This window comes from Phaseolus vulgaris, chromosome 3 (genome assembly GCF_000499845.2).
Source record: "Phaseolus vulgaris cultivar G19833 chromosome 3, P. vulgaris v2.0, whole genome shotgun sequence".
Taxonomy (NCBI): domain Eukaryota; kingdom Viridiplantae; phylum Streptophyta; class Magnoliopsida; order Fabales; family Fabaceae; genus Phaseolus; species Phaseolus vulgaris.
The window spans coordinates 30,001,991-30,023,167 of record NC_023757.2 but is presented as its reverse complement, the minus strand read 5'-3'; the positions used below and the strand labels follow the sequence as shown (position 1 = coordinate 30,023,167).

General features: G+C 31.0%; 2 protein-coding genes across 2 annotated transcripts; one reads left to right on the top strand and one right to left on the bottom strand.

Annotated features, from left to right (window-relative positions):
- The first annotated feature begins 1,352 nt into the window (after positions 1-1,352).
- Positions 1,353-4,242, top strand: LOC137807043 (serine carboxypeptidase-like 26). The gene is made up of 10 exons (XM_068607463.1): positions 1,353-1,747; positions 1,896-2,003; positions 2,130-2,222; positions 2,303-2,395; positions 2,467-2,555; positions 2,744-3,025; positions 3,118-3,275; positions 3,362-3,457; positions 3,776-3,881; positions 3,979-4,242. The coding sequence occupies exons 1-10, from the start codon at positions 1,429-1,431 to the stop codon at positions 4,123-4,125; spliced, it is 1,491 nt and encodes a 496-aa protein (XP_068463564.1). The 5' UTR covers positions 1,353-1,428; the 3' UTR covers positions 4,126-4,242.
- A 2,007-nt stretch (positions 4,243-6,249) lies between these two features.
- LOC137805863 (uncharacterized) lies at positions 6,250-6,911 on the bottom strand. Its single transcript, XM_068605763.1, has one exon. It carries the CDS (start codon positions 6,844-6,846, stop codon positions 6,403-6,405), a length of 444 nt encoding a protein of 147 aa, XP_068461864.1. The 5' UTR covers positions 6,847-6,911; the 3' UTR covers positions 6,250-6,402.
- Between the last annotated feature and the right edge of the window lie 14,266 nt (positions 6,912-21,177).

The following is a 21,177-nucleotide window of genomic DNA, read 5'->3' as shown; positions in this document are numbered from 1 at the left end:
CAAATTTTAGAGTTTGAAAAATATATAAATTATATAAATTGAAAATGAAAAAATAAATAAATCATATATTTTTTGTTTGAGGGTAATTTTGGAATTGAAAGATTTATAGAGGTAGAGTAAGAAGATGTGGAGGTGAAGGAAGAAATTCCAATTCCTATTCACACAATTTTTTTTTCCAGTTCCTTGCCATTTTTATTGTAAAGAGATGTCTATGCTCCCCATAATTCTGCGCCCTGCTGCAATTTATCCCTTCGTGTAAAGTTTTAGGTTCCAAGCATGTATCATTCACACTAACACGGGTATTGATACGATACGGACATAGAGATATGTAAAATCTATTCACACTAACACGGGTATTGATACGATACGGACATAGAGATATGTAAAATCTTTAAAATGTAAGACACAGAGACATAGATCTATATATTATATAATTATAAATTATATAAATTGACAATAAACATTTATGTGCACATGTTTCCAATTATTTTTTGGAGCAGAAAGATGTTTTTCATTACTAGTTCACAAGGATTTGTTTCTTATTTTTATAATCATAATAACAATTTATACAATAAAGTTTGAGTTTTTAGAAAATTAATGTATTTTTCCTCTTTAAAATTGTGTTTTTACCGTACTAGAATTGTCATAAATCTAATAAATACTTTTTAAATTGGACACTTCATGGATACGTGTTTTGCAAGTGTCATACAAGTATTGGACACCGACACGTCATTTAAGAGGAGTGTCCGAACTTCATAGGTTCCAAGTGCTGCAATGTTTCCTCCAAGCTCCACGTAGGTTTTTTCTTTCTTTTATCTGTAAATAAAAAAAATTGGAAAATCCCAAAGTAATATCTTGCTCCCCATATTTACATATTTATAAATGAATTGGAGACACCCGAATTCACACTACCTTTACTTTCTTGTTTTTTCATTCTTTTGAATTTATTATTTAAGAATTAAATTAAATTATAGTAAATGAACAATACAATAATTTATGCATTTAAATTTTAAATATTAAATTCTCAAACTATAGCTTTATAACTAATAACTAATACTAATTTTAATAATTATTTAGTTAATACATATGTTAATAAATAAATTTAATTTAAGAAACATATTAAATTTACTAATTATTTAATTAATAAACATTTAATATTTTTGTTATTAAAGTTGCCAATATTAAATATATAAATTATAATATAATAAATAACATTAATTATTTAATCAATGCTTGTTTAATACTTAAAAAGAAATTAAATAATTATAAAGAAAATAGTTTCTATTGATACCTAATGCTTCACCACCCAAAGTGGATATATGAAACAAGAAGCAAGGACAAGAACAAAAAGTAGTACCACTTGTACATTGGCCATTTCCTACATATCCAAGTGATTTCACAGTCACCAATGTTAGCACTATAAGAATAATGAACTCAATGGTTTGGCCAAAAAAGTCCACTTTAGTAGTAGCAGTTTTCAAGAAGAACATCATCAATGTTATTCTGATTCTCCCTTTCCTATGTTTCTTTCTTCTGAGTACTTCCTTCATTAAAGCTTCTGCATTAAATGCAACCTATGAGTCTGATAGAATAATCGATCTTCCTGGTCAACCTTCCAGCCCCTCACTATCACACTTTTCAGGTTACATCACTGTCAATGAAAACCATGGAAGGGCCCTTTTCTACTGGTTCTTTGAAGCTCAGTCTGAACCCTCCAAGAAGCCTCTCCTTCTCTGGCTCAATGGAGGTTTGTGATTCATTATAATTTGTTGTCATTGTCAGCCACCATTGTCATATTATTGCTTTGTTTTTCACTTTTAATTCCTCTAATGTTATCCATAGTTAGAGATCTTAATGTATTGAAACCATTTCATTTGATTGGTTGGCATTTGGAGGACCTGGATGCTCCTCTATTGGGTATGGTGCCGTTGTTGAGATTGGACCTCTTATAGTCAATAAAAACGGGGAAGGACTACTTTTCAACAAATATTCTTGGAATCAAGGTTTTGTGTTTGTTTGGTTATTGTCTCTTGTTGCTTCCAAATATTTGTTTTGGACTTGTTCTGAGCTAAAAAGTATTAAGAAGGGTAGAGATTGACGATTTGCTTGAAAATTTGAAACCCTTGCAGAAGCAAATTTGTTGTTTGTGGAGTCCCCTGTTGGAGTTGGATTTTCTTATACTAACACCTCTTCTGACACCATATTAGAGGATAACTTTGTCGGTGAGTTTCCTTGACAAAAGATAAAATTCTTCTGATTTTTTTGATTAAAGTGGTCATGTTTGACAAACTACTTGAATCAGCTGAGGATGCCTACAATTTCTTGGTGAATTGGCTAGAAAGATTCCCACAGTTCAAATCCCGGGACTTTTTTATATCAGGAGAAAGCTACGGAGGTCAGTGGTTAACTTCACTATGATTTCTCTGTCTCATACCTTACTAGCATAATCACATTTCCATTTTCCAGGACACTATATCCCTCAGCTTGCAGAGTTAATCTTTGATCGAAACAAAGATAGCAACATTTACCCCTTTATTAATCTTAAAGGTTTTATTGTAAGTAAATTAGACACAGTTCATTCTTTAGTAAAAATTAAAGTTTTATCTCAATAATGTAGATTTCTGAACTTCCTTTGTGATTAGAAAAACAACATGCATTTTTGTCTAAAATTAAAAATTATGAAACATCTGAAATATGCACCACAGATGATTTCTTTGCTTTCTAAATATATTCACATGTTCAGGTTGGTAACCCAGAGACTGATGACTACTATGACTATAAAGGACTTCTGGAATATGCATGGAGCCACGCAGTTATATCAGACCAGCAATATGAGAAAGCAAAACAAGTATGTGATTTTAAACAATTTGAATGGTCAAATGAATGCAACAGGGCCATGAACGAAGTCTTCCATGATTACTCAGAAATTGACATATACAACATTTATGCCCCGAGATGTCCTTTAAACAGCACATCCTCAATAGCTGATGAGAGCAACAGTATCGGCCATGAATTATTTACCAAGGTTGATAAATAATATCCCAGGTTTATTAGCTATTTTCACTAATTTATTCCATGTCAAGTTATTTAAGTTGAGGGAAAGTTTGCCTCTTGCAGGTGAGAAATGATCATAGAGAAAGGAGGATGAGAATTTTTGGAGGCTATGACCCTTGTTTTTCCAATTATGCAGAAGAATATTTCAATAGAAAAGATGTTCAATCATCTTTTCATGCAGATACTAAAAGAGCCACTAACGTGGCATGGAAGGTTTGCAAGTAAGCACTGAAATTAGTTCCTTGAATGAACTTTATTTATTTTTGGCAATGAACATTGAATATTAATTTCCATGTTTCATGCTCAGCAATTCCATATTGAGGGCTTACAACTTCTCTGTTTTCTCGGTCCTACCTATATACACCAAACTCATCAAGGGTGGGCTTAAGATATGGATTTACAGGTATTTTTACTGCCTTCTATCTTTCTCTCTTTCAAGATCACATACTGTCTAATCACTAACATGATTGTTAAGTTTAGATATGAACAATGTGCATTGAATGAGTAGAGGAAATTTGTACTTGGTTTGGGCAAAAGGGTCACGTACTCATGTGGTATCCGTGCAGGGATTACAATCCCTGCTTTTTACCGTGATTTCCTTTTTCCAATCATCATTCTTATGTCATGACTCCCATTAATTAGGTTCAGTTTCTGATTAGTTGGGTACAAAAGTTCCTACTCAGCATTAACAAATTAAAGAGATGGTTTGTTTGTGGTACAGTGGAGATGCAGATGGGAGAGTGCCGGTTATAGGGACACGATATTGTGTTGAGGCTCTGGGATTACCTCTCAAGTCTAGGTGGCAAACATGGTACCATGATAACCAGGTATATATACAGTCACTAATGATGTTGTAATTTGTAATTGACTATGTAATTTGTTTATTTGTGACATGTTTTGTTCTAACATGATTAACTTAAGCAGGTTGGAGGAAGAATAGTGGAATATGAAGGACTGACATATGTGACAGTGAGAGGGGCTGGTCACTTGGTGCCATTGAACAAGCCCACTCAAGCTCTCTCCCTTGTTCATTCTTTCTTAACAGGCAACCATCTTCCTACTCGTGGATAATCATCTATAAGCACTCATTCTACCAATTTCAGTTCCCAAATTTTCTGGCAACTATTATATCAACATCATATGTATGAGATGTATGAGTATTAATAAATCAGCAACGTTATACAGCCACTCTTTCATCATTAACCATTCAATTCAAATGTCATTTTTATCAAGCTTCTGTCTTATCTTTCACCATCCTAGGTTTTTTTAATAAAAATATTATAATAAAAAAATAAGGTTTTAGCTGTTAATTGAATGAAAGTTTTTTTAGGATAAAATAATATTTTTTTAGGTGTCAACTGAATGAAATTGGAAAAAGGGTCTTTCTGACCATTTTAACCGACTAGTTAAATGTAGAAAAAAATGTCACATAAATCCACAAACATTCATTAAGAATAAATTAATTTGTAAAATTTATCTGATATAATTTCTCTAAATTCTTATTTTAAATTTATTTGAGTTAATTTAGATTATAAAAAGTTTTTTTTATTTGATTTATTTCTCTTAAAATATTCTTCTAAATGAGTTTATTCAAATATGCCTATGCTGAATTGATGACATGGTTATTTGGTAGAGAAATTATTAATCACCAGTATAGTCCCAACCAATTTTTAAGTGATACATATTTAAGTTTTAAAATAAAATAAAATAATTAATAATATTTAATTATGCTATATAAGTATTAATTAATAAATGAAAAATAATGCCAAAAAACTTAAGCTTTCTGTCCATGTCTACTACATTACACTCTACTTAGATTGAGATATGAAATCTCTTGATAATGGAACACTCATCCTCTGTTGCCTCTACAACAAGGTTTTCTCTGAAACTTCAACCACTCATCTTACCCTCTCTCTTCACTTATTTACACCGCAATAGTTAATTAATGCTTCAAATTTGCACAATGGTAGTTCTAAATCATCAAGTTCTTGATAATGATAACATGCTTTAACATGATAGCAGATTTCATAAGATAAGATTAAATTATAGCCTGTAAATCTCTGAGATTAAATTAAACATAAACTCCTTTACTAAAATAGCCTTTACTAAAATAGTATTAGTGTTAAAATTATCCTAATCAGTTGCGAACTATGAAGTCCAGACACTCATTTTAAATGATGTGTCGGTGTTAGATACTCGTATTGGATACTGACACTCGTATGACACTTGTAAGACACGAACTATCAAGTCCAAACACTCATCTTAAATGACGTGTCAGTATCAGATACTCGTATCGGACAACGATACTTGTATGACACTTGTAAGACACGTATCCGTGAATATGAAATTCAAAACATATTTTTTGGATTTATGACAACTCTAGTACATTTCTAGACAATTTTTTTTTAAAAAATACATTAATTTTCTAAAAATAAAAATTTATTATATAAATTTTTATTATAATTATAAAATTTAAGAAAAAAACATCTTTTTATTATCTTATTATTAATTTATATAATTCATAATTATATAATTTGTATTACCTTTCGAACGGGGAGATTATACATTTCAGTAGTGTCTCTGACATATAGGTTTTGTGAATCTCCCGAATCTTATATAAATAAACTCATCTCAACCTTCTTGCATGATAAACGGAAAAAAAACTTTAATTCAACTTTTAACCAACTTTTCTTTTAATATTTAGTCTTATTTGATTGAAGCTGATTAATAAAATATAATTGTTCATTGTGGTCTAATTAAAATTGATTGGCATCACTTGTGAATTCCTAAAAACGATATTATTATTTTAACGACAAAATTTAGATTTTTTTTGCCTCTGTTTTTTACAAGTTTCCCGATGCACACATGGGCTTGGCAGATTGAAGCAAAAGTTATATATATATATATATTCTCTTATAGTAACTAGATTCCTCTAATTATATTTAACTTAGCTTTCCTTCACACCTCATCTCACGTAACCTATGCCATGCAAATGAAAGGCACACGCCTCCTCCAAGAGTATTACGTGATCAATTTGGAAAAGACACTTCAATAACCACCTCTTCGCATATTCTAAACCAAACCAATAATATTATGCAGCATATTCTTTCTCTTCCACCTCCTCTTTTTCACACTTTCATTTTTTTTAATGAACTACTACAACTAAATCATTCAAAATATGTTTTGAGAAAAATAAGAAGCTTAAATACAAGTGTTATCTCAATAATCTGCTAAATAGATAGTTCTACATCACATATTAGTGAGACAACATTTTAAATTTACCATGATCAACACTAACAGAAGTTATAATACTACTTTTTTCTCACTAATTACAGTTTGATCTTTGCTTCATCCCTGGCTTATTTTGAAGAAAGAGAATGGAAAAGACATGGACAAGCCAACCAAAGATTTGAAGGTGATGACAGGTCCTTCTGGTCGGCTCCTAACATAAATCTCACTCAAAGAGAACCAAACCAAGAAGTCCCTGACCTTAACCCCAGTTAGATTCTTGATCTTGTTTGGCTCCACATAAGCAGTGATCACTGAATCATAGCAGACAAGTATGTTATCAAACCTGTGCTCCTTCTTCTTCTCCAGCTTTAGCCAAACAAACCCTATTTCCTTCACATAACCACATTCCTCAATGTCCTCAATGCTCAGTAACCCTTCAGGTAGACCTTTTTCTGCCAGCAGCAAAGAGAACTTCTCCCTGCAAGCTTTGTCCCCGTGATAAACCTCAGCTTTGGACTTCAATTCCTCTGTTAGCATAGACTTTGCTGCTGCTTTGTGCATTGTGAAAAGATTGCTATTTATCAAACAAGTGGTGGTGGTGTTTATACAAGTTTTTGTAGAAATTGGCCTACATATATATAGTGGTTTGGACATGATAGAATAACTTTGAGGCCTTTTAACCGCCTTGGTCGAATATTCAGGTTTTTATAATGTACACCTAAGGTACTCCACCAAACAGTTGAAGCTTCTTCCATACTACCAAACGGTCACCACATCATTTTAGGAATAATTCTAATTCCCCCATCTTCTTCATATATAATTACTCAATTATCCTTTTTTTTATTATTAAGATATTGAATGTTTATTTTGTATCAATAAAAAAATGTTAGATGGAGTTATATTATAGGAGGACGTTATTGTAGTAACTACTTAAATGAAATAAGAGAAGACAAAAAGTTGTAACAATTGATTGAATGTAATTGTACAAAATTGCAAAATAGATCTTATTCATTTTGATTTTCACTCAATTATATATATATATATATATAATAATAATAATAATAATAGTTACAATTATTGAAAATATAAACTAAAAATAATAACATGTCTGTAAATTGACCATTAATGCAATATAACGGTAAAATAATTTAAGAGTAATAAAATATGAATTAATAATAATAAAATCTGAATTAAAAACTAAGAAAAGTTTGACCGAATTATAAACTATAATGTACAAGCAACTCGTAATTTGGGGGTATATAAACTTGCAAAATGGCACATACCAAAAAAAAAAAAAAAATCATTAATTTTTTTGAAAGAGTTTCAAAAGAAGAAAGAGGGTGAGATTGTATTTCCTTCGTGGGAGATAAAAGTGTGGATGAAAGGAATCAATGATAATAAAAAAGATGAGAATGAGAAAACATACATAGAAAATTGAGAGAGAAAAATTACTTGTTTTACTTGATTAAAATAAAATTTCACGGATTACAACACTTTATGGTCTTTAAATTTAAGATTTTAGATTGATTATTATTTTATGTTACGAATATACAAATTCATAACAAATAAATGAAATTAGGTAACTTAAACAAATTTTAAAAATATATTATATTAAAATTGGTCTAATAAACATTAACTGAAATAAATAATAAAATAAATAAAGTTAATAATAATTTAACTTATGTTAAATTAAATAAATATTACTATATCAGTTAATTAACATTGACACAAATATTTTTACTAATTAAAAAAATAAAAAATTATTAATATCGACTAAAACCACATCACGCCAATACAAATATTTTTACTCAATTTTTTTTTTAAATAATTAGCATCAACTCAAAATTAGCTAAACTTACTCTATTGGTATTTAACAGTAAATAGACATTATTACTTAGCACTTATTCTTCTAAAAATAATTTATCCTTTCTAACTTTTTTAAGAAAAAATCACCTTTGCATTAAGTTTGAATCTACTTAATCAACTCTTGATATTTTCTTATAAAGAACAATACACTAAAAAAAACTCATAAGGATTTAACAATTATTTTGGATAAATTCATAAAAGAACTCTTCAAACACCAAAAATGCACTAATGGAGAAAAAAAACCATCAATAAAAGGTTCCAACATAGAATGCACTGATAACATGTACTGTTTTTATTCTAGGCTTTTCCTTATTTTGTATATGGCCCGGATTACCAACCCATTCCTTTTTGCACCTCTCCATGTACTATCTCTGTGTACTCTTAAAATAGATATCAATAATTATACATTGTTTTTACTTCTTTACTTTATAGGGTTTTCATACTCGGAAGTACTGTTTTGCCTTAATCTCCTTCCAATATGGTATCAGAGCTCTGCCGTGTTCTCTGATATTTGTTCTTCTTTATTTCTTCTGCCATTCTTGTTTCGTTTTTTCATTTTTCTTGTTCTTCTTTTCAGTTATGGGAGAGGAACAATTCGACCAGACCTATCTTTCATTACATCCGAACGAAAACCCAACCACATCGCTAGTATCACCGATCCTCGACTCTTCCAATTATCACTCTTGGAGTCGATCCATGACGACGACACTGAGTGCGTAAAACAAAATCGAATTCATCCTTGGGACACATCCATGCGTTGCCGCAAATCACTCAACCCTTTCGACCTGGAAACGTTGTAACAACATGGTTGTTTCTTGGTTAATACATTATGTCTCAGTTTCTATTAGGAAAAGCATTATTTGGATGGATTTAGCCATCGACATATGGAACGATTTAAAAACTAGGTATTCACAAAGTGATCTCTTTAGAATTTCTGATTTACAAATGGATGTTGCCACCTTGTGTCAAGGGAATCAGTCTATGACTGAATATTTTACAAAACTTAGAGTTATCTGAGATGAAATTGTGAATTTTAGGCTTAACCCTGTCTGTAGTTGTAAAATCAAATGTTCTTGTTCTGTATTATCAATCAAAGAAAACATGAGGATCAGGCTATGCAACATTTACGTGGGTTGAATGATCAATATCATAATATAAAATCTCATGTTCATCTTTTGGAACCCATACCTCCTATCACCGAGATTTTTTCTCTTGTGGTGCAACAAGAACGTCAATTGATCAATAATGATTCTTCTTGTGTATGTGGATGACATTGTACTCAATGAAAATAATGTTGAGGAAATCTCTCACATTACCAAACTCCTGGATGAGCACTTTCGAATAAAGAGTCTTGGGGACCTATCGTATTTTTTGGGACTTGAAGTGGCGCGTAACCATACCGGAATTCACCTAAGCCAGAGAAAATATACTTTGGATCTCCTGCTTGAAACTAGGACGCTTGATTGCGCACCTATGCCTACCCCATGACTCAAACCTCACAGCTATCCTTGAATGAAGGCACCTAGCTCTCTGAAGCAGAGCCCTCTACTTACCGACGACTCATTGGTCGTCTTTTATACCTCACCAACACCAGATTGGACATCACTTTTAGTGTCAACAATCTCAGGAAATTTGTTATTGCACCTACAAAAGATCATCAACAGGCTGCTTTTCGAATTCTGAGGCACCTCAAATCTGCTCCTAGATTTGGTATCTTCTTCCACAACTCTAACTCTATTCAACTAAGGTCTTTTAATGACTCTGATTGGACAACCTGTCCTACCATAAGAAAATCTATTACTGGATTCTCTATTTATCTGTGAAATTCTCTTATTTTCTAGAAATCTAAGAAACAACAAATCATTTCTTGAAGTTCATTGGAAGTTGAATACAGGGCACTTGCTGCCACCACTTATGAGATACAATGGCTAACATATCTTCTCCAAGACCTTCACGTTTCTTATGTCAAGCCAGCTATTCTATATTGTGACAATCATTCTGCAATACAAATTGCCTCTAATCCCGTTTTTCATGAGCAAACCAAACATACAGAGATCGACTATCATATTGTCCGTGAAAAAGTCATGGCTAGTCTCCTCAAGCTGCTACCTATATCATCTTACATGCAAGCAGCAACACCTTCACCAAACCTTTACCTCCCACCACTTCCAAGCTTATTCATTCCAATCTGATAATGAAAAATATATATTCTATTTTGATTTTGATTTTTATATGTATATTTATAGTGTTTGAAAGTTTAAAATCGGTTTTTCTTGTAAAAATGTTTTTTTATTTATTTTATTTTTAATTATAAATTTATCATTTTATGTTTTCTTATTTTTTTAAAAATATTTGTAAAAAAATAGTGAAGAAAAAAGTGTTCTTTTGGGTTTAGTTATTATGGAAGTCATAATAAATTAATGGACAGTCATTTGGATATATTTTCTAGTTGGTTATTGTGATGATCTTATAACTAAACAAATAAATTTTAAATTAAAATTTGTCGATACATAATTATTTTCTATGAACAAATTGTGTACTTTTGATTTTCATTATATTTGGGAAACATAAGAGAATTTTGGCCGATTTAAAAATAAATAAATAAAATCTAGTTCTTCATTATTTAAAAAATCTGTCTTACATAAATAATCATTACATGAACAAACTTGTAAAATGAAAAAAGTTGTTTCACACTCTAATAATAAAAAATAACTGTTTTTTGAAATAAAATATTATATTATAATAAAATAATTTAAATTAAATTTTTTCGATACGTAATTATTTTCTATGAACAAATTATGTACTTTTGATTTTCATTATATTTGGAATAGATAGGAGAACCTTGGCCGATCAAAATCTAGTTCTCTATTATTTAAAAAGATTTGTCTTACATAAATAATCGTTACATGAATGTACTTGATAAATGGATAAAGTTTGTTTGACAGTCTACTAATAAAAGATAACTTTTTTAAAATAAAATATTATAATGGTATCGATATATCATTACTTTTGTTATATATAGTTTTAGTATAAATATAATGACGATGATAATAATATAATAATATTAGTAATTGACGCCATTACGAGGAATAATACATAAGAATATTTAATAATATCTTTTGTGTGAAACCATTTTTGTCGATTTATAAAATATTATAAAAAATAATTAAAAGAAGAATTATTAAAAGTAGTTAGGTATAAACACAATTTAGTTTAGGGTTACTCATATTTTTCGTGAAGAGAATGTGTGTGCTGATAAGTTGGCTAATTTATGATTTATTCATAGAGAATCCTTTCATTGGTATAATAAGCTTCTATCTAGTCTGTTCTTAGAATTCTTTATTAATAAGTATAATCTACCTATGTATCGTTTTTGTTAACATGTGAGTTTTGGTCTAGTCCTCCCATATTTTTGTATTTTCTTTCTTTTTCCTTTTTTTAATAATATTTTTTTTCTGTGATGAAAAATGATTGTTGTTATTTGAGTTGTCAGCCTAGCTGAGATGTCAAGTAGCACAGTGATGCCTAACATGAAAACTTTTTATAAAAAAAGACACAATTTAGTTTCTTTAAACTTAAAATAGAAGGAAACTCCCCCATTCATGTACAACTTAATATTACTTCTTATTTTTTAAGTTTATATTTCTAATACATATTTAAATTTCACAAGTTAATAAATAAAAAGATACATATATTTAAAAGTTAAAAGACTTAGAAAATCCATGTATATATTGTTTAGGGTTTAGGGTTTATATATATATATATATATATATTCAAGAAATATTAGTGTAAAAAACGCATATAAGATCGATTTTAGGAGACATATAACACTGGTTTTCTCATCAATGTAGATTTCAGCGATGTAAAATGTCAATCACATATAACATCAGTTATAAAAATTGGTGTAATATGTACCAAAATCTAAATAAAATATTAAATAATATGTACTCCAAAGGACACATATAACATCGGTTGAGAGCCACAACCGTAATTATATGTGGTTTCAATATGTGACTCTGAAGCACATATAACACCAGTTGTGACTCTCAACCTGTGTTATATGCGCTCCAGAGTAAAATACTGATGCCACATATTACACTGGTTAAGATCACAACTGGGTGTTATATGTTACATATTACATCGGTTAAGGTCACAACCAATGTAATATGTAATAGTTTTTTTTTTTTATAAATTCATTAAAATGTGTTTTTTCACAAACCTGTAAATTTTATAAAACCAAAATTCCAGTCATATTGATTTGTATATAAAAAATATGAAAACATGTTTCTAATACATGTATTTATTGTTCCAGCAGAAATAACAATCTATATTTAAATTAATGATAAAAAACCCTGTTATTTCTTTATTTTGTTTATTGGTTAGATTTAAATGTTAGGGTATATGTAATATATTTATATATTTATATATTTATATATTTATATATATATATATATATATATATATATATATATATATATATTCAAGAAACATTAGTGTAAAAAACGCATATAACATCGATTTTAGGAGACATATAACACTGGTTTCCTCATCAATGTAGATTTCAGCGATGTAAAATGTCAATCACATATAACATCAGTTATAAAAATCAGTGTAATATGTACCAAAATCTGAATAAAATATTAAATAATATGTACTCCTGAGGACACATATAACATCGGTTGAGAGCCACAACCGGGATTATATGTGATTTCAGTATGTGACTCTGAAGCACATATAACACCAGTTGTGGCTCTCAACCTGTGTTATATGCGCTCCAGAGTCAAATACTGATGCCACATATTACACTGGTTAAGGTCACAATTGGGTGTTATATGTTACATATTACATCGGTTAAGGTCACAACCAATGTAATATGTAATAGTTTTTTTTTTCTATAAATTCATTAAAATGTGTTTTTTCACAAACCTGTAAATTTTATAAAACCAAAATTCCAGTCATATTGATTTGTATATACAAAAATATGAAAACATGCAATTGAAACTAAACAAAAGTGTATAATTACATCTAAATAAAATGTACACATATGTAGAAAGTTACAAATCTTTACATGTTTTGATTCCTAATTTGTAGAAAATATTTGAACTATTTTTGACGAATTTGTTCAAGAGTTTGTGTGCTTAGTGACTCGGATTCATGAAAAAGTTGAGAAATGTAATAGTATATTAGTGTTAACAAATATGAATTTACAATGACAAGTTAGAGCATTTAAAATCTTATAATTCATACATGCTCCTAAGAGTCTATAATAGTCACACAGGCTATGGTCCATATCCAGTGCATTACATAACCACATTCAAAGTTTCCTTGTTGCTTATTGCACTATTATGAAATATAAGTAACAATTAATTTAGTTGAACTAAAAAAAGTAAAACTTATAATGAAGAGGTAAATATATATCTTAGGTTAAATCCAACGTAGACTTTGTGATGATGAAGTGGATCTACCCCCTAAGACACTGCATACATTAATTGCACTAAAAAGAGAAAAATCATTAGTAATTCATAATAAATTATATAATTTACAATAACATACCTTTGTAATACGACCTTCATATCTTGACTTGGCTTACTATGCAGTGAACAAAACCAGACAACAATATTGTCCATGAGGCAAATAAGCATTAATTGTCAATGAGACCTAGTATAAAACATTTCATTAGTCATTTTTATAATTATGTAGACTCTAAATGTAACAAGTTTTACTCACCCATTTATAAAAGGAGGCATATAAATCCTTTTTCTAGATGTTTGAGTGCATCTTTGAATGCAAATCTGACAATTAATTTTTTTATTCCCAAACTTTTGTATTTAAATAGAAAGAGTGCATAAGTAAAAATGGTGCTTTGCACTTCATTCAATGTTGGTTTCTTAAAATTTCTTCTTCTAGTTCTATACACCCCAACGTCTTATTCTTCCAAGATCAAAGAAAGACAACAAATATTTATTTGTTGAATTCTGCTTGATGAGTGTTATGGTTCATGGATTGGATGCTTTTGCTCTAGGGTTAGCACAGGGAGAACCCCTCCATCGGTGGCAAAATGGCCAATTTGGATCCCCTCATAGAAATCTCACCTTAAAATATTGTTTCATTGCATATGGACATTTGAGGTTGTCTCTAGTCTTTCTTCTGCGTCTGTTGATTTGTTTGTCTTCTTAAAATGAATCCCATAGGATTGTAAAGTAAGTGAAGTTGTTGCATTTATAAAACACGTAGTAAAAAGGTATCTTAGGTCATTACCGTAGTAAATAAGGGTTTAAAACACGAACAATGTTGATTTTTTGAGGTATGGGTGATCACTGTCCGTAAGGACTTATTCGCGGTGTATTGCGCAAGTCACCCAGGATACAACAAGAACTTCTTGGATAATCTGAGGATATTAGAACTAGTAAGTAACTCTTGGAGAGTAAAACCCAGGATATCAGAAAATGTAAATAAAGAGAAGAACACTAAAAATATTCTATTTTGGAGAGTAATATAAAAGAAAAAGAGAGAAGTTTGGATGATGTGTTTTGGAGCAGTCTGGTGCCTCTATATATAGGCAAAGAAGAAAGCTCAAAAACTACAAAAAAGGAGAAAAATAGAAGTTGTTCCGCAGGATTGGAAGTGTTGTCGGAAAGCGCGCCAGAAAAAGAGGAAGACGCTCATTCGATCTAGATAGTGTCGAATCTGGAACTTCCTATGAGACTGGGTAACACTGGAACAACATGAAACTGCAGCGAAAAACATTCCAACTTCCATTTGTTTTTCAGGTCCGCAAAACCCTCCCCTTAGATTTAAATCGGAACATGGCACGTTCGCTGCATAACTTTCACAACTCTTGCTTAATTTCCACAACACTTTGTTTTGATATCTTTTGCGATATCTAAAGGGTCCCAACAATCCCCCACATATTGCAAGAGATAGAAGATAAAAAGAAAGAAAGAAATCTTGGGTTGGAAAAAGATGTAATGCATTAGAGCTGGTGTAATAATCTACATGAACTAGCCCTAAATCTCATGCAAACGACCCCACTTGATACTCATATAGGTGATTTAATCAAGTGTACGATGCAAATCATATACCACCCATAAGGGATATGAAAATCATTAAAACTTTGTTAATTGCTAAAATTGTTATACCTCATAATTTTAACCAAAAACTTTATCATCTCAATAGTGCAATATCTAGCACTTTTATACATCACAGGAATGGACAAATTTGATTTTAAATCAAGTTTAGGGCTAGTAGAACTAACAAGTGACTTGTTTTACCCATATGAACCTTATTCATGGGATATCCAATCACAAAGGTTGAGTTTCCATCACTTGTTTGTTTGCAAGTGGCTTAAGTTCCATTCCCTTCGATGTTTCTAAATCAATTTTCTCCCTAAGGGTTTAGTCAGAGGATATGCCAAATTCCGTTATGACTTGACATAGTCAATATAAATCATTCCACTCTTTAGCAGTTGCTTCACCAAATTATGTCTCAATTGTATATGTCTATTCTTTTCATTGCAATTTTTATTTTTAGCTATAGCTATTGCCAATGCATTGATACATATGGGATTGGTTTCATTCCTAACAAAATGTTTACTAAGAAGTTTTTCAACCACTCAGCTTCACTACCAGCCATTTCGAGAGCAACAAACTCAGATTCCATTGTTGATCTTGTAATAATAGTTTTCCTGGTTGATCTCCATGTAGCTGCGCCACCCCTAAGTGTAAATACATAACCACTAGTTGATTTGGTCTCATATGAATCAGAGATCCACTTAGCATCACTGTACCTTTCTAGCACAACGGGAAATCCACTATATTCCATGACATAATCTATTGTACCTCTCAAGTATTTCATGAGTCTCGCAAGCATATCACAATGGTCATGGCTATAGGATATTGAGTGTACCTACTTAGTCTACCTACTGCATAAGCAATATCTGGTCTAGAAAAGCTCATTAAATGCAATAAGCTCCCAATTATCTGGGCATATCGAGTTTGAGAAATAATTCTCTTATGTTCTTTAATTTAGAGTTAACATCATTAGGGTTGCTCACTGACTTAAAGTCATGGTAACCAAACTTCTTAAGAACTTTCTCAGTGTATTGTTTTTGGGATAGTAATATACTATCTCCCTTCCTAATGATTTTAACTCTTATAAATCAAAGTTATTCCACCCATATCTTTCATCTCAAACTTAGATCCAAGAAAAAGTTTTGTTTTAAAAACAATATTATCGCATGTACAAAAAATTAGCATGTCATCCACATATAAACACACAATGACACATTCACCATTTTCAGATCTAGAATACCCACATTTATCAGCATCATTGGTAGAAAAACCTTCACAAAGTAAAACATTATCAAGTTTTTCATGCTATTGTTTTGGTCTTTGTTTCAAAGCATACAGAGATTTTAAAAGTTTGCATACTTTTTTCTCTTGACCTGGAACTACACATCCTTCAAGTTGAGTCATATAAATTTCCTCTTATAGTTCACCATTCAGAAAAAAATGTTTTAACATCCATTTGGTGAATTACTAACTTATGAATAAATGATAGAGCTAGCAACACATGGATAAAGGAAATCCTAGTAACTGGGACAAAAATATCAAAGTAATCTATGTTAGGTTTTGAGTAAAACCTGTAGCTAATCTTGCCTTATATTTCTCTATGGATCCATTAGGATGATACTTTTTCTTACAGACCCACTTACAACCAATGAGTTTTGCTCCTTTAGGCGGATCTACTAAGGTTCAAGTATTATTTTTCTTAATTGAATCAATATCAGTCCTAATGGCCTTATGCCAATGTTTAGCATCATGAGCACTAATAACTTCTAAAAAACTTATTGGATCATTTTCAACTATATAAGTGTAAAAATCATCTGCAAATGAGGTTTCCTTTCTCTGCGTTTTACTTCTCCTAACATTCTCACTCATGACATCACTAGCACTATCTATAGGTTATTCAAAAGTACCACCACTCTTTAAAGGAAAGATATGTTCAAAGAACTCTAACATTTTTCATCTCTACTATAGTGTTACATTTAATTATATCACTATTAAGAACTAGAAATCTATAGGCATCACTATGTTCCGCATATCCTAAGAACATGCAATTAGATGTTTTAGAGCCTATTTTCCTTTTCTTAGGACTAGGTAACATTAGTTTACCTAAGCACCCCCACTCTCTTAGGCATTTTGGATTAGGTTGATAAATTTTCCACAACTCATAGGGTGTTTTACCAGTTTTCTTATGTGGTATCCTATTTTCAAAAAACACGCGGTAAGCAGATTCATTCCACAGATTATCAGGAGCATTAGAAATAATAAACATGATATTCATAATTTCTTTAAGAGTCTTATTTTGTTTGTCATGCATGTTGATTAATCCTAGTCATTACAATTTTATAACATACGAATAATTCACTTGTCCTAATCTAGCATGCCATACATCATACGAATCAACAATATAAGTAGAAAGCTCAGATTCATTAATAACTTCATAAATGCTCAATACAAAAAGACCTTGATCACAATATCTATTCTCCACAAAAACATTATTTTTTGTCATAACAATCTTGTAAGATTCAAATGACACTTTAACCCCAACTTTCCCTAGCAATGCTATAGAGATAAAATTAACTCTAATGGATGGCACATCTAGCACATCACTCAAAGCCAGAGTTTTACCAGATGTGATATTCAGAAGAACCTTTCCATTTCCTAAGACAAGAGTTGTTCTGGAATCATCAAGATAAACTTGTTCTTCTCCATCCCCCACACTTGTGTAGGAGGTAAACACATTTTTGTTTGCAAATATGTGTTTGATAGCTCTAGAGTCTACCATTCATTTACTCACATTGGTCACAATATTTACTTGTGAAACGAATGCAACAATGGTGTCTTCCTCTTCAACTACTTTTTTTGAAGAAGAGCTTTGATGCCTCCAAATATCCATGGATTGCTTGAAGGCTGATTGTAGCTTAGTTAGGTGTGTTCTAGGGTAGTTTGAATTTGTTAATTCACTCTTAGTTTGAATCCAAAGTTGGTTTAATTCAAATCTTTTTGAAAAGAGTGTTTTATGAAGAAGGATAAAAACAACCATTTGTTTTATCGTTTCAATCAGTTGTTACATACTTAAGGTTTTTGAAATTGGTTTTAGCAGATTTGAATTTGGTTGACTTTGCTGTCAAACCAATTCAATCGGTTATTTCGACAAAATAACTGACTGTTTTTTTAATTGTCTTAACAAAATTCTGTTAAGTTAGTTAAATCTGCTTTAAATGATTTGAAACTGACTTGGCTTTTATAATAAATGTTTTCAACTGCTAATTGGAGTATACATGTTCTGTTTTACGCTCCTAGCATTAACTTTACAATATCTGTTTGTGAAATCTAGTTTTCTCCAAGATTGCTTAAGGCTTTGGATATTTCTCTAAGAGTGAAGTAGGACTTGCTGTGTACTTTGATTTGATTTGTACCATGTGTGATCAATCCTATTTGTTTCTTCATTTGTAATTCTGTAAGTACTGGTGTTCACAAAGTCAGAGGTTTTTATGATCTATGGTGTGATTGTGGTGTGCCAAAGGAAGTGTGTGTTCTTGAGGGGATCAATATCACTTCTTTGGTGGTTGTGCGTTTGTAATCTGGTTTTTGATTGCATAGTGGATACCCAGAGTTTTCTGAGAACTGGATGTAGCTCTGGGTATAAAAGTGAACCAGTATAAAACTTCTTGTGTGATTCTTTTTCTCCCTTAACTCTTCTCTATATGTCTTTAGTTGTTTTTATACTCTGCTAATAAAAACAATCGGTTGAATCGAATAAATAACCAGTTGAATTTATGGAATTCAACTAAAACTGTTTTATAACTTGTGTTCTTTCATTCCTTTGGTTGTGATTCTTCTTTGACTTTCATTATACCTTCAAAGTTTGCGAAAATCGTTTATAAACAATTCATCCCCCTCTTATTTAAGGCCCTCAATTCTAACACTTTTGTCTTAGGAAAATTTTCGATTTTGGCACTATGTCTGCATTGAGGTGCATGATGACCTGACTTTCCATAGACAAAGAAATTTCCCTTTTTCTTAAAGGTTGGGTTAGTTCCTGATGAATATAATTTTATTCACATTTATTAACTTTAATCATAAATTATTGGAATGTAATAATAAATAAATCCATTATTTTAATTAATATTCTTCTAATTAGGTTTATTTGGGCCTTTATTGTTATTTATGTTAATTTTGCATTTTTAACCTAAGTTGCTTCTTTTGGATCAAGATAGGAGACAAAATCTGAAATAAAGAATTAGAGAATTAAATCTGCAAATATCTGAGAAAAGGAATTGAATGCAAATTTATGCCAGGATATTCTCTAAAAATCCCGCAATTAAAATTAATCTGCTATATCCTTCAAAAATAGAGCAAATATAATTTGAAGATGTTATTCAAGAAAATCTTCTGCAATATCTTTCACATCAATGTTGGAATCAATTACAATCAATGCACAAATTTGAAGAAAATTGGAAACAATATTTCTGGAAGAGATGCAAGAATAAAATCTGAGGTTATTTGGAAAAGAATATTATAAAAGAGACTGCAGCGGAAAGAAAATGGAGCTTTTGGGGATCACGTTTCATAGTAGCTTCATAGGGTTTTCTTAGTTTCTTTTCTTCTTTGTAATTCTTTTGTTTTGCTCCGCATGGAAGGTTAAACCTTTTTGGTTGTTTCCTTTGTAATTTCCCATTGAGTTCTGAGGTTTTGGTCAATAAAAGTTTCGATTTTTAATTCTCTATAACAGCTGTTTTAATAGTCTAATCTCCTGGAAAACTGGTTTTTGTGAGAGGTTGTACTTGAACTCATGATTGACAGTCTTCCTTATCCTAAACTTTGGTTTCTTAGTTAGTTTGTATTGTTCTAATTAATGTCTTAGGAGCATGATTCAAGAGAGAGGAGATAAGCATTCCCATGGAGTATATGTTAGAATATATGGCCTTAAACAAGAGGAGGGGGGGGGGGGTGAATTGTTTATAAGAGATTTTCGAAAACTTTTGAAGGTTTAATGAAACTCAGTGAAGAAATCCAGAAGAGGAACCAAGTTAGCCAAGAACACAATCTGTTTTAAAGTGAAACATAGAAAATAATCGGTTGTTTATACCAGTAAAGATTTAAACAACTTAAAAACAAAATTTAAAAGAGATAAGAGAAAGAGAAATGCACACAAGCAGTTTATACTGGTTCACTCTTACAACAAGAGCTACATCCAGTTCCCAGAAACCACTGGGTAATCCACTAAACAATCAAAACCAGATTACATACACCACACACCAAAGTAGTGACCTTGAACCCTTCAAGAAACACACTACCTTTGGCAAACCACACAAAGAGTATTGATCTTGAACACATCAAGAACACACAAAACTCTCTGCAATACAACTACAGAAATACAGAAGATAGAGAAAAGGATTACACCTGATCAAAGTACAACTGAAAAGAATACAATTGCAATCTTATTCCACTCTCAGTTGAAAATCCAAAGCTTGATGTGAATCTTGAAAACTTGAGATCAAATTTTTCAAACTGAATTTCTCAAAACTGTTTCTTACTCCTCAGAAACATATAACAAACTATATATATACTTTCAAAGATTGGTTAAAACATTTAATGAAGGAGCGTATTCAATTAGAAATCATTTAAGACAGATTCACCAATCAAAATTGAATTCTGTTAGGATTTTCAAAGAAACAATCGGTTGAAAACACGAAATAACCGATTGATTTGGTTTGACAGTTAAGTCAACCAAGTCAAACAGCTTTCAACCTTTTTCAAAAACCTCTAAGAGCAAAACAACAGGTTGTTTTTTCACTTAGTTGGAAAAACATCTATTTTCAAAAAGGTTTCAATTCACATCAGTTTTAGATTCAACAAAAGAGTGGATTACACTTTAACCTACCCAGATCCCACCCACACACAACAGCAACACAAGCCTTTCATCAAACACCTTGGATTTGGATTCTTCAAAGCTCTT